We start from the raw sequence: 15,003 nt of genomic DNA, 5'->3' as shown, positions 1-15,003 counted from the left end.
TTGATATGAAGTCGACAGACACAGACAAGGCACTCAGGTCCATAGTGGACAACGTTAACAAGAACTTGCGTGCACTGTCAAGCTTAGGCGAGCCCACTTCACACTGGGACACTTTGATAATACATATAGTCTCTTCAAAGCTTGCGAGTCAAACCAGTATGAAGTGGGAAGAGTATAGAAATTCTATTGAGGGCACTCCTACTCTCGAACAGTTTAACAAGTTTCTTAAGGACCGGGCCGATATATTAGAAACCTATAACCACCCAAGGTCAGCCAGCAATTCTAACACTCAATCGGACAATTGTCAATCTAGGAAGAAGCGGCCTCAAGCCAATGTTTTTGCAGCACGAATATCGGAGCAACCCGAGGCTGTTAAGACTCACACCCCAACTTGCAATGTCTGTGGAGGTGTACACCGAATATATGACTGTGAGAGTTTTAAAAATAAAACAATTGAGCAACGGCGGGCTCTAGTCGATAGCTTAAAGCTTTGCCGGAACTGTCTCCGTGGGGGACACCAGGCATATACCTGTCACGCAGGACCATGTCGCAAGTGCAGGAAGCGCCATAATACCCTGATTTGCAGTAATGGCCAGCAGTTAGCTTCTCAGAACAGTGCTTCCACTGCAACAAGACCCGCGTCTACACCTGCAGCAGAGCTTACAGTTAACTTAGCTAGAGATAATGTTAAAAAGTTTACTCTTCTGTCCACAGCCTTGGTCGAGGCGGTCAACCCAGTCAACAAAAAGGCTGAAGTTGTTCGCATCTTACTCGACTGCGGTGCTGAGTCCAGTCTCATTTCCAAAAGACTACAAGATAGGTTAGAGTTGCAATCGTCCCCCATGGAACCCATCAATTCGATAGGGATAGGCAACTTAACTTCTCACTGTACAAACGAACTTTGCTCGTTTCAATTGAGATCTCTGCACAGTGACTATGTAGCGGAGTTGACTTGCCCAGTACTACCTGAACTCACAGGTGATATCCCGAGGTTATTAATTAACACAAACAATCTCAAATTTCCTACGGATGTTCAGCTAGCCGATCCTAATTTTTACAAGCCGTCACCAATTGACGTGCTGGTTGGCGCTGACCTATTTTGGCACATAGTAGGATGCGAACGTCAAACATTAGGTGCCAACAAACCTTATTTAATAAATTCAGAGTTCGGCTGGATTTTATCTGGTCCTATCAATTCAGGAACTCACCCTTCTAATATAAGATGCAATTTTCAAGTTTCAAGTCCCCAATCAGAAAATCTCGACAAGTTGCTGAATCGATTTTGGGAGCTGGAAGAATTCTCACCCAAGAAACTATTAAGCGAGGACGAGAAGTCATGTGAGGAACACTTCCAGGCTCATACAACTCGAGATTCCTCAGGTAGATTTTGTGTGAGGTTACCCCTCAAGGATACCCCTGACTGCTTAGGAAATTCATACATTACTGCCAGGAAAAGATTTTTCAATTTAGAGAAGCGTTTTAAGGCACAGCCTGAACTTAAAGCTCAATACACGGAATTCATTAACGAATATATCAAGTTAGGCCATTGCTCTATTTTAAATGTGACGAGACTAGAACCGTCCTATTTTTTATGTCACCACGCCGTATTTAAGCAACAAAGTGAATCTACTAAGTTAAGGGTTGTTTTTGACGCGTCGTGCCCTACGTCGTCAGGTTTTTCTGTCAACGACTTGCAGTACGTGGGCCCTACAATACAAGACACGCTTTTCTCCATTTTATTACGTTTTCGTCAACACCGCTACGTGCTAACGGGTGACATCGAAAAGATGTTTCGTCAAGTCACTGTGCACGAGAATGACCGTAACTTGCAACTCATTCTATGGAGAGACAATGAACACAGTCCTCTGCAAACTTTGCGACTTAATACGATAACTTACGGTTTTGCGAGCGCTAGCTATTTGAGCACTAAATGTTTATGGCGTTTGGGCGAGGAGTGTGAAGATGACTTAATAAAGACAATCATTCAGCGTGACTTCTATATGGACGATCTGCTAACCGGAGCCGATACGATATCGGATCTGCACCATATCTTGGCCACAGTTGTGTCGGTTTTACGGTCTGGTTGTTTTCCGCTGCGGAAGTTTAAATCTAACGTGCCTTCAATTCTCGAAAGTTCTGCGATAGACCCATTAGAAAATTTAACGCTAAGCGAGTCCACTAGCACTTTAGGATTGCAATGGAAACCATCCACTGACACCTTAAATGTCATAGTAAGCATTCCAGAATACACCGACGATTATATAACAAAGCGATCGATATTGTCGCATTCATTCAAAATTTTCGATCCTCTCGGCCTGATAAGCCCTTGTACGATTAGATCCAAGATACTTATGCAGGAATTATGGCGCCGTAACATTGATTGGGATGAACCAGTCCCTTGTGATTTGCAAGAAACTTGGGATGATTTAAAACAGGACCTTAGCAAGTTAGAATTTATTGAAATTCCCAGATTAGCTCTTTGCTACTTACCTGTTACCCTGGAGCTTCACTCCTTTTGCGATGCGTCAGCTTCAGCGCACGGTTGTTGTCTTTATTTAAGATCCGTCGACCATGATGGGCAAGTGGTAGTTAGGTTGCTCTGCGCCAAATCAAGAGTCAATCCTAGCAAGCCGACTACGATTCCTCGGTTGGAATTGCTGGGTGCCCTACTAGCTGCTCGGTTGTGCAAGGCCGCTCTCGAGTCACTACGCTGCACGATCTCACGGTGCGTGCATTGGAGTGACTCCAGTGTCGTGTTGGGCTGGCTGCGCACCAGCCCTAGCAAATTAAAAACGTTCGTTGCTAATCGAGTCGTGGAAATCTGTGAGACTACTACACCAGCAAACTGGCGTCACGTGCCAACGAATTATAACCCTGCGGATTTGATCTCTCGAGGCACCAAGGCTGGCTGTCTACTAGACTCACAATTATGGTGGTCAGGTCCAAATTTTTTATCTGAATCGGAGTCGGAGTGGCCGGTTTTAGGAGAACAAATTGAAGATGAGCTACCTGAAATAAAAATTCATTCGATTCAAGTCTCTGAAAATCTCATCTCTTTTGAAAGGTTTTCCAATTTAATGAGATTGAAACGGGCATTTGCGTATACTTTGCGGTTCATACATAACATTAAAAATCCTAAAGATAAACGAACTGGACCTTTAACGGTCGAAGAATTAAGCCAGTCGTTTATTTTTATTTGTAAATTTGCTCAACTTCAATCATTTCCAAACGAATACCAGGCTTTGATTAATAAACGCAACATTTCAGCTCGAAGTAACCTTATATCGCTCAGTCCTTTTTTAGATGAACAAGGCGTCATGCGCGTAGGTGGTAGGCTAGAACATTCAAACTACGATTTCGACAAGAAGCATCCTATCTTATTGCATTCAAAGCACCAGTTGTCTTGTTTGATTTTTCGATACGAGCATGTTCGACAAATGCATGCAGGCCCTCAGCTATTGTTATACACAGTTCGAAACTATGTCTGGCCATTAGGTGGAAGACAACTAGCACGTCGCACGGTACGCAATTGTGTACAGTGCAGACGTTTTCAAGGGAAAACGATTACACCCCTAATGGGTCATCTTCCGGCGCAGCGCACTACACCAGCATTTCCTTTCGAAACCACAGGCGTTGATTTCGCGGGCCCATTTACTATCTTAAATCGGAAAGGTCGCGGTTCAAAGACTTTCAAATGCTACTTGTGTCTCTTTATTTGCTTTAGATATAAGTGCGTCCACCTGGAAGCGGTCACCGAACTTTCTAAAGAGGCCTATATCCTAACGCTACGTAGATTTATAGGGCGCCGCGGAAGGCCGCTGGAAATTTACAGTGACAATGGGAGAAACTTTGTTGCCACTGCCACAGAGCTAAGTAATTTCTTGAGAGATGCGCCAAATCTTGTATCTGACTTTTCTGCAACCGAGCAAATCAAGTTTCATTTCATCCCAGCTTACGCGCCTAATTTTGGAGGTTATTGGGAGGCAGGTATCAAGTCAGCCAAGCACCATTTAAAGCGCGTTATAGGTAGCTCCAATTTGACATATGAGGAGTTGTCCACTTTGCTTGCACAGGTGGAAGCTATTCTAAACAGCCGTCCTCTATGTCCTATCTCATCCTCTCCGCACGACCTTCAATCCCTCACCCCAGGGCACTTTCTGATTGGGCGGCCCCTGACATCGCTGCCTGATCCGACCCTCGAAACAGAGAAAACATCAAATTTGCAACGCTATGAACGGGTGGAACAAGCACGCCAGCATTTCTGGAGACGCTGGCAGAACGAGTACATCTGTGAGCTCCAGCAACGGTTGAAGTGGCGCACCAGCAAGGGAGGCATCCTTCAAGTGGGTGACTTGGTCCTCCTCCAGGACGAAACCTGTCCACCACTGCAATGGCGTTTGGGGCGCGTTAAGCGGCTGTTTCCAGGCGTCGATGGGGTCGCCAGAGTGGCTGAAATCGCGACCCAACGAGGCGACGTCCGGAGAGCGCTCACCAAACTTTGCCCTTTATTGCCTGAGGCTGATGCTGATGTTCAGTAATACCCGGGGTATTCCAGGGGGGGGGAACTATGTTCGCGTCAAATTAAAGGAACGACAGTGGCAACACCGTGTACTGCGTAGACACAGAAAAGTGACAATTGTGATTTATATTATAACCTTTAAAAATCTAAAACCCAAAAGTAAAAGTAGCTATGTATTGTAAAAAGGAATAAATTTTATTGTATTGATCAATTGGCTTCCAAGGAGTTTTAATTAACATTTTTTATTAGAGTATCTAGTAATTTGTTATTAGAGTATCTCGTTCAACTTCATTGCTTACAGCTGCCATGGCTTCGGTTAAATCCATACAGGCCTTGGTCACATAATCTAAATAACTCGAATCCATTTTTGTAATCAATGTTATTCGCTGTGCTACAGACACTTTAATTCAAGTGTATGCATTACTCTCAAAATGAGACAGCTTCAATATTTGCTTTTAAAATTTAAAAAAAAAAAGCAATGAAAACTGAAAACAGTGAATGACAGTGAATACATAGAGACACAGATCACTCATAGAGATAGTATCTTTTTTTTTTTCTTTAAATCTGGCTTTACTCTGATTAGCCAATGTCAAGTTTGTGATATTTTCAAGTTATTGAATTTATACAAGTATGGACTCCGTCTGCGCCGGCGCCCGCCGACATACGCACGGCGCCCCTTTGGAGCGCTTCCCAGTCAGTTCCACCACCAAAAAACACCAACTAACACAAAAACCAGCCACTCTTAACAAAAAAATAACACTCCAAACAAGCACAGCACGCGCGCCAGCAAACGCCATCACAGACATAAATAAAATATAGTTGTTGTTGTTGTTGTTTATTTTAGTGGCTTTTTGTTGTGCCACACAGCACAATTCACTTCGCCAAAGACGCGTTGTTTGGAGAAAACACAAAGGAGGTTGAACGGTTTATTTACATCCAAGTCTTTTCTGGACAATCCCAGTCCGATTTGTGGTAACTGGACTAGATGGGTTATGATGTTAGTAAATAACCTACAACAACACAAAAAAAATATTATGTACATGTACTTACATAAATAATAATATATACAAAATATTTTAAACTTAATAGATTAACAAATTTACAATTTTATTTTGTTAGACTTAATATATTTACACAAAAATTTTACATAGGGACTAAACACAAACATTAAGAGACATTCAACACTTAGGGGACGAGGGATCTTAGGAGGGAGAACATCATAAAGTTTATATACAAGTCTTGGACAGGAGAAGAGGATATGGGAGGGTGACCCTTCATCCAAACCGCATTCGCACAAAGAGTGATCTCTAATTCTCAGTTTGGCCAAATGGACTGGAGTGCAAGAGTGCCCAATACGTAACCGGGTGATAGTTGAAGCAACCCAACGAACCATATTTTGATGAAAGAAGAACCACGGTCTTCGAGGAATTTCAGATTGCAAAGAAGCATAATATTTACCTTTAACCGATTTTGATTCAATCCACAATGTGTTCCAAGAATTAATAAGGTCAGTTTTTGCAAGAGCACGCAGATCCTGGGAGTGATTCTTAAAATATGTTAGAGAACCTGATTCAGTGGCGAGCTTTGCATAGGAGTCTGCACTCTCATTACCTTTTATACCAGAGTGACCTGGGATCCATGCCAATGTAACAGAGAGACCTTTTTGATGACAGGAGTATAGAGTTTCTTTGATTTTAAAGATGATGGAGATCAGAGCTTTACTACGGAAGGGATTTCCTTTAAGTGCTTGCAGGCAACTTAAAGAGTCGGTCAGTATAATTGACTGTTGTACGTTATGGGACTCTATAAAAGGGTAGCTTCTAATATAGCAATAGACTCTCCTGTAAATACCGATGTTTCAGGGGGGCATTTGTATTGAAGGACTATCTTGTATTTTGAAATCCAGCAGGCAGCACCAACACAACCATTGTTGGATAACTTGGAGGCATCTGTATATATTGCTAAGGAATCGGACCAGTTGTTTTGAAGTATTTCATTAAATTTTGCATTTGCCTCACTTGTGTCTTTATGAAGACCTAGACTGGCAATCGGTGGGTTATATGTTAACCCTGCAAATGAGGAGGAGAACAAGGGGAGTTTGGGAGAAGAGTAGAGTGGATGTGGCAGTTGAGTATATTTGACAAAACTTTTTAAAAGGCATGGACGGGTATGATTTGGCCTTAAGACGGAGGAAAGCTTATGAAGCTTGTCCAATAAAGGATGGGAAGAGAGTTGTAATACTTTACAGATAAAGCGATCACTGAGATATTGAGCCCGTAGAAGTCTAGGAGGGTCAACACATTCAACTTGCAATACATTGGTGGGAGAAGATTTCATGGCCCCAAGAATGAGCCTTAGGCATTTATATTGAATTTTATTTAATTTTTCTGAAGCCGACTTATTTATAGGGTCTAAAATAAATAATCCATAGTCCATATGACTACGGATTATGGCGTTATATAATAACTTTTGGGTGTAAGGGTGGGCACCCCACCATACCCCTGACAAGGCTCGCAGGATATTAATATTGCTTTCACATTTACGGGTAACATAGTCAGAGTGAGCTACACCGTTCAGCCTGGAGTCTAGAACCACGCCAAGAAATTTGGTTTTGCATGCAAGAGAAATGTGTTGATCCTCAAAGATAACATTGGGTATTGGAATTTGTCTTCTTCTTGTGAAGATGACTGCCTTGCACTTATCGATTGACAGTGTAAGCCCATGATCTGACAACCACTGGCCTAGATAATACAAAGCAGAGTTCAAACAGGTAGAAATTTCGTCCATGGAGTTGGAGCTGGCGTACAGAGCTATGTCATCTGCATATTGCAGGATGTTACAAAAACTTTCAACAGACATTTCAAGATCATAGGTGTAAATATTGTAGAGCAGTGGGCTCAGAACAGAACCTTGAGGGAGACCTTTCCAGACCATTCTGGGGGGAAGATTTAGGGATTTAGTTCTCACCAGAATGGTTCTAGATGAGAGAAGATTGCATATTATTTGAGTTAATCTCGGTGGGATGCTCAGCTGTTGCAGTTTCTGCCTGAGTACCGGGAGAAGAACGTTATCATATGCTGCTGCAATATCCAGGAATACACCCACAAGGTACTCTCCTTTAGCTAGGGCTATTCGAATGTCTGTTGAAAGAACTCCAAGGCTGTCCATTGTACCAAGGCCCTTTCTAAAACCAAATTGAGACTTGGCAATTAAGCCTCTGCTTTCTCTTATCCATTCCAAGCGGTTTTTAATCAAGTGCTCCATAATTTTGGCCAAAGTTGAAGATAGGGCAATCGGGCGGTAAGCGTTTGGGTCAGAAGGATCTTTACCAGGTTTCCTAATGGGGATTATTACTTGCGTTTTCCAAGGTCCCGGGATGATTCCTGATTCTAGAAACCTGTTTATCATGTTAAGAAAGCAGTGTTTCGCTTTATTGTTAAGTTTTACAATAAAGGAATATGGGATACCATCTTCCCCTGGAGTTGAGTCTTTAAGGTCCGAGAGAACACACTGCAACTCCAAGAAACTGAATGGGGCATCCATAATGTCTGAGGAAGTAAGTGGAGTTAGATGAGGACAGGAATGTTCGCATGGAACAAATGGTGGAGCAAGTTTGTCAGCAAAAGCATCTAACCAAACAGATGCGTTATTGGAAGTTGGGTCACTAGAGGAGACAGATTACCGGTATCTTTTCATTCTATCCCATACCAAGGTAGATGGGGATCGGGGATCCAGAGACTCGCAGAAAGTAATCCAACCTCGCTTTTTCTTTTTTGATACCAATCTCTTAACTTTGGCATCAGTGCGCTGGTATTCCAAAAAGTTTTCACGGGACATTAACATCGTGTAGGAAATTTCTGCATCTTTACGTTTTTTTATTAGGTTGGTGCATTCCTCATCCCACCAGGGAGGAGATGCCATAAAATCACGTTTAGTAGTTTTGAGTGGTATATGGAGGTCGGCTGAATCTTTCAAAATTTTGACAAAGTTATCGTAGTAAAGGACTGTACTGTCTTCATCTGATAAGTTATCAATAAGAAGGTCAACTGATTCCGCAAAAGCAGACCAGTTGGCCTTGTTAAGTTTGTGTTTAAGAAGGGGATTAGGATTAAATTGTGGAATGGATTTTTGTGCTATGTTGAGTAAAATAGGGAAGTGGTCACTACCGTGGGTACTTGGGAGGGTTTTCCAGGAGGTAAGAGAAGCCAAAGAGGGAGAGCAAAGAGATAGATCGACAGCAGTTTTAGGATTTTGATAAGGATACACTCTTCTTGTTGGAGAGCCATCGTTAAGAATGCAAATATTTAATTCATCAAAAACATCCAGCAAGAGAGTGGAAAATCCGTCACAGGAATGGGAACCCCAGGACGTGTGATGGGAGTTAAAATCACCCATCACTAGTACCGGGGGGGGAAGAGAGGAGAGAATAGATTTTAATTCAGGGATAAGAGAGGAATGAGGATGTGGAATATAGAGTGAAAGAAAGGAGACATCAAGGGCTCTCACAGCAACAGCATTGAGCTGATGAGAGTGAGGCGGGAGGGAAATAGAAGTGTATGCAAGGGAGCGCCTAACAAGAATAGCACTACCTGCATATCCGTCATCCCTGTCATCCCTCAGGCAGGCAAAGCCTGACACCCTGAAACGAGAGTCCGGCAGGAGCCATGTCTCAGAGATGGCAGCGACAGCGGGCTTATGTTTATTAAGAAGATGAATGAGTTCATGTTTTTTTCGTCGTATACTTTGGCTATTCCATTGGAGTATCTCCAGGGAGGCCATTATTTAAGACAGAAGCGATTTTGATGATAATTTCAGCGACGTTGGACGGTGGGGGGTTTTGGTTTATCTTTTCAAGAATATTGGTGAGGGATTTGGTGAGGAGAGATATATTATTATCATTGGGCGGTTGAGCATAAGAGTGATCACGTTCTGCATTCAGAGCGCAACCATTAGGTGTGGAAGAAGGAAAGTTGTGGATGATGTCCTGATGGGCTTGCCTATCGTACCCCTTTGCAGGTTGGGGTCTGGGGCGAGGGGAGCGGATGACAGTTTGTTTGTAAGATTTGGACGGGGCTTGTGTAGGACGAGGTCTGACAGGATTAAAAATGGGAGAGTATGCAGGAGCGGTAAACATTTCTTTAGCCATATCGGCATATGAGCGGCGAACGGGAGGGAAGCGGGAGGAAGCATCTTGATAGGATAAATTTTCATCGGACATGACAAGTTTTATAGATTGCTGCCGAGAGTGTTCAGGGCAGCTCTTATTTGTAGCCATGTGTTTACCACCGCAGAGTAAGCAAGTTGCATTCTCAATAAGTACTTCACAAGTTTCACCTGAATGAGGCTGGGAGCATTTAAAGCAACGAGGTTTTGATCTGCATTGAGTTTTTATGTGACCAAACCGGCAGCAATTTATACATTGGATGGTGGGGAGACGGTAGGTTTCCACGGGAAGAGATGTATGATAGGAGAAAATTCTAGGAGGGAGAGTTTGTCCTCTAAATGTTAAAACAACGGATTGGGTTGGAACCCAGGTCATAACATTGTCTAATATGTTCTTGCGATTTAAGCGTCGGGCTTTAAGGATCTCCCCGCAGCCTACAGGGAGCTCCACAGATTCAATAAACTCGTCCAGATGCCAGTCTACAGGTACACCTCGGACTAATCCCATGCGAGTGATGTTAAATGTGGGTATATATGCAATGTGCTTGGATATGGTAAGTATAGGGTTTTCTAAGAATTCATTAGCCGCTTGACCATTTGCAAATTCAACTGAAACTTTGTTTCTACCAACATTGTTCACGCCGTCGTTAAGAACTGACCTTATTTTGTTCTTGTGAAGGAACTGGCCGAATTTGATCGCTCTCATAGAAGCGCCGGCTGAAGGGTCGGACACTTCACGGGATACGTACACTACGAAAGGACCTTTATCATCTTTTGTATATTTTTTTGGGGAGTCTGAGAGTGAAGGATGGAGGTAAACGGATTGCATTGAAGGGGCTGTCGAGCTTGGCTCTATTACAGTTTTTTTAGTGGACGATGGAACTTGATCGTTATCAATTATCGGGATTGGTCGTTTAGTACCACGATGGGTTGATTCTGAGTCCATAGATATGGACTGCGGGCTCTCAATGGGGTCTGACATGACGGTTACATTTTCACCCGGATCAGGAGGTTTAGGCGGAGGATCGACCTCCATACTCGGTTTTCTCCCTTCACCAACACTTAATCTAAATACTCACGTCCAGACACCAACTAATAAATTGACACAACAGTTAAAAATAAGCAAAACCTCACTAACACGTGTTTTCAACAACACAAACGCGAGCAAAGTCCTAAAATATAGTTTCCCTAACTTGTAAATAACTACAAACTTGACATTGGCTATTATGTGTAAAGCGAGACGTGAGAGAATAAAAAAAAAAAAAACTATGAAGTCTGTGGTCGTAGTCGTGGTCTTCTTTGTTGACAACTTGACATGTTTACAAAACAATTTTAAATTTGTTACGCACAGGGCCGGCTATCCTATGGTATTTCAAATATGCTTAGGTACATTGCAAGTACATGTCTTCTATCTCACATAATTAGTATGGTTAGACATTAAGCTTCTCGCTTCACTACCACAGCTATATTTTACGCACACGATTGAAATTTTTTATTACTATATGTATTATAGTTATATGGAATGGTCGCACGAGGAGTGTGACCAGCTAAGGGTTTTACCCTAAAGTTGGAAGAAAAACGAGCTTAGATTTTTATAGAGAAAAGTATATTTTATTGGAGTTGGAGTCAGTCAGTGCCTAGTTTTCATTCGAACCGACCGTGTTTTACCGCAATAACAGCGAAAACTGCTGACGCCGCGATCCGACCGCGCCCGCGCCGCCCGCGCCGGTCGTACGTGAGGCACAATGACCTAGTTCCGCGTTTCGTCGCGTCAGGTTTATTGTAATAGCAAATAATATAATCAACGCTATACTACTCGGTTCCTCCAACTATGGCCGATACAAAAATAGAATTAAGAACGGAAACTGAGCATTTGCTTTTTAAAGCATTTTCAGAAAAAAAAGCAGAAAATGAGAAACTTCAAATTACAATTAAAAAAATGGAGCAGCAAATTTTGGAGCTTCAAAAACAAATAAAGCTTTTATCTAATAAGAATAACGACCCGATGGATACTACCGAAAACAAGGAAAGTTCTGATCCATCCGTTCAATATCATACGGACGAAGAAGAACTTGCGCAAGAAACAGAATGGATAAGAGTAAAGAGTAGGAAAAAGAGGAAACTAAGCACGTCACCCATTCTGTCGCAGAGTAGAGAATTCGAAACATCAAATACAGAAACGCGTAAAAATGAAAAGAAGAAAACTAAGAAAGTACCACTACCCCCACCTATAATGGTGTCCGGCGTGGAAAACTATCAAACCTTTTTTGATTTACTCTCTGGAAATCTTCCCGAAGCCTCATCAGATTTTACATTAAAAATGATGAACGCAAAGAATGTCAAAATAAACGCTAAAAATGAGGATGCCTACCGAAACTTAACAAAAGTTTTATCTCAAAATCAGTTTTCGTGGCATTCCTATGAGAATAAACAAGAAAGACCTATTCGTGTCATGGCTAAAAAATTGCCTGCCTCATGCCAACCCAAAAGAATAATTGAAGACCTCCAAAGCAAAGGGTACAAAATAGAAAATGCAGTTAACAAACTAAGATGGCAGAATAAAGAGCCGCTTAATATGTTTACTCTAACATTTAATAATGTAGAAGATATAAATAAAATTTACGACATCAAATACATCCTAGGGTGTAAAGTTGAAATTCATCCTATAAAAACATCAAAACTGGTACCACAGTGCAAAAAATGTCAAGCCTATGGCCACACGCAGAAATACTGCGCCAGGGAGGCTAGGTGTGTAAAATGTACAGGAAAACATCTGACACGAGACTGCTCCAAGCCAGCAGAAGAAAAACCAAAATGCTTACACTGCGGTGAAGCGCACCCCGCTAACTATCGAGGTTGTATGGTTGCCAAAGAAATGCAGATTCTAAAAAATAAGAATCTTAAAAAATCATCTACATCTTATCCTCAGCGTTCATCGAAACCTGAGAAATCTACTGATACTCATGTAAATAAGACTAAGGAAGACACGAACAAAAGTGAACACCAAACTTATGCCCAAAAAGTTTCTAAAAATTTGCCAAGCAATCAACTGCCCCAAATAAAAGTTGAAAGCAAACTGGATGAAATTCTTAAATACATGTCCTCATTCGACGAGCGATTGAAAAAACTTGAGTGTGGTGCTAATAAGGCTACCAATAAGCTGAAAAAATGAATAATATGCTTAAAATATTTGCATGGAACTCAAACGGACTACTACAACATCAACAAGAGCTACAAGTAGTCCTAGATACACAAAAGATTGATATCTGTCTAATATCTGAGACACATTTTAGCAAGCAATCATTTATTAAATTTAACGGTTATAAAGTGTACCACGCCATACACCCAAATAACACAGCAAGAGGCGGCAGTGCCGTCATAATTAAAGAAAATTTGTTTCATTATCAAGAATACAAATTTGAGGAGCAAGAAATTCAGGCAGTAACTGTAAAGGTCAAAACTGCAAGATACGAATTTTCTGTAGTAGCCATATATAGCCCTCCAAGGCATTCAATATCAAAAGAATATTATGTCAGCTTCCTCGAGAAAATTGGAAATAGATTTATTATTGGAGGCGACTTTAATGCGAAAAATACTTATTGGGGTTCTAGATTGACTACTACAAAAGGTAGAGAACTCTTAAGTGCTATTAAAGATCAAAAATGCGACGTAATAAGTACAGGTAAGCCTACTTACTGGCCAACAGATGCGATGAAAATTCCAGACCTAATTGATTTCTTTATTTATAAAAACATATCATCAAAATACCTAGACATTGATGAAATGTTCGACATGAATTCAGACCATTCTCCTATCCTCTTAACGCTAAGTGATATAATCATATATAAAGAACCATATCCTGTACTTGTAAACAAAAATACAGACTGGGACAGCTTCAAAATAGATCTGACTAATAATATTAACTTAAATGTGCCGCTTAAAAACTCGGAACAACTAAACGAAGAAGTAAGAAAGTTTGTGTTAGATATTCAGCTGGCTGCTTGGAATAATACACCAAAGCTTAGAAAAAAGCCCCAAGGACTGGTTGCTTATCCCAAAAATATCCTTGAACTCATCATTGAAAAGAGAAAACAGAGAAAAAAGTGGCACCATTCGAGATCTCCCCTTGATAAAAGGGTGTTGAATAACTTGACTAAGGCTCTAAAGAAACAAATAGTAGCGTTTTACCTGAAAATAAAACGCATATTAAAATACTTACCTCACTGGAAGCTTTATATTGAGAGTAGCATTTCCGTTTCCGTCGATTTCACGCCAGTTTTCGTACTTTTATTGATGTCATATCCGGTTTTGTGGCGCCACCTGGCGGGGTCGCGCTCAAAGTTTTCGTAAATTGCTCAGCGCGGCCATGGCTTCATTGGCTCAATATCACCAGGCAGGAATTACTGAAAGCTTCCAGTGAGGTAAGTATTTTAATATGCGTTTTATTTTCAGGTAAAACGCTACTATTAAATAACTTGACCGTAACTGGAAGCTTTATATTGAGACCCTGTTTGTTTTCGCCTGGTGACGCCACATAAAAGATATTAGAATTCTACGCCAATGTGATAACATTTGTACCATAATGAGTACTTATATGATATTATGTTCTTTTTCATAAACAAAATTTTGTTTATTTGAATACAAAATCAATAAAGAAAAGAATTTTAACTATCAGTCATAGAACTGAAGAATAGTTAGTTGAGCGATACCACCTGGACTAAGTACATTGCCTTCAATCACTTTACATTTAGAAAAATTTTGAATTGTATTAGCTGATTGCTAATTTTCATGGGCCATCTCATCATAAGAATGATTTTCCCTGAGTTGAGTGTATGCTACTAAAAGTAGCAGATATGCTTGCTTCTTTCAAAAAGGTTTTTACCCAGTCTGCTATACCTACTGTACGAGAGGCACGTTTAATCCGTTAACCATTATAAAATATAGAGCATTATATTTTGTAGCATATCATACTCTGTCGTTCAATAATTAATTACCAATTACACATATAAATCCAAAAAGAGGGTAAAGATACCCGTTATGACTATTCCTATTACAAGCAATTTCTGATTGGTTGTCTATTTCAGATTTTGAGCCGAATTTAGGGCAAATGTCAGATTTTAATTTTATAATCATCAATTTTTATTAAATACACATCATTCGTTCTAAGGCACGATTTTGATGCAATATGAAGTTATCTGAATAGTAAGCAGTAATAAAAACGCAGATATTACAAATGATTAGTTAAGTAATAAGTTATTATTAGCACCCCAAACGGGTGGATTTCAAATCTCTCTGAAGAAATCGATTTTAAAACATGCTTG

General features: G+C 40.9%; 1 protein-coding gene across 2 annotated transcripts; it reads left to right on the top strand.

The window, feature by feature from the left end:
• The first annotated feature begins 388 nt into the window (after positions 1-388).
• Positions 389-4,566, top strand: LOC123879982. 2 transcript variants are annotated; one of them, XM_045927834.1, is made up of 2 exons: positions 389-2,814; positions 3,073-4,566. In XM_045927834.1, exons 1-2 carry the CDS (start codon positions 843-845, stop codon positions 4,536-4,538), a joined length of 3,438 nt encoding a protein of 1,145 aa, XP_045783790.1. In that variant the 5' UTR covers positions 389-842; the 3' UTR covers positions 4,539-4,566. The 2 variants fall into 2 exon arrangements, with proteins under 2 accessions (XP_045783790.1, XP_045783789.1); XM_045927833.1 differs by having other exon boundaries at positions 389-4,566.
• The last annotated feature ends 10,437 nt before the right edge of the window (positions 4,567-15,003 follow it).

The sequence above is a fragment of the Maniola jurtina genome, chromosome W (assembly GCF_905333055.1).
Source record: "Maniola jurtina chromosome W, ilManJurt1.1, whole genome shotgun sequence".
NCBI lineage: Eukaryota > Metazoa > Arthropoda > Insecta > Lepidoptera > Nymphalidae > Maniola > Maniola jurtina.
This window is presented reverse-complemented; position numbering and strand designations above follow the sequence as displayed.

Excerpts from the sequence above, each read along its gene's own strand:
- LOC123879982 (XM_045927833.1), top strand. The coding sequence starts at position 843 with ATGGAACCCATCAATTCGATAGGGATAGGCAACTTAACTTCTCACTGT.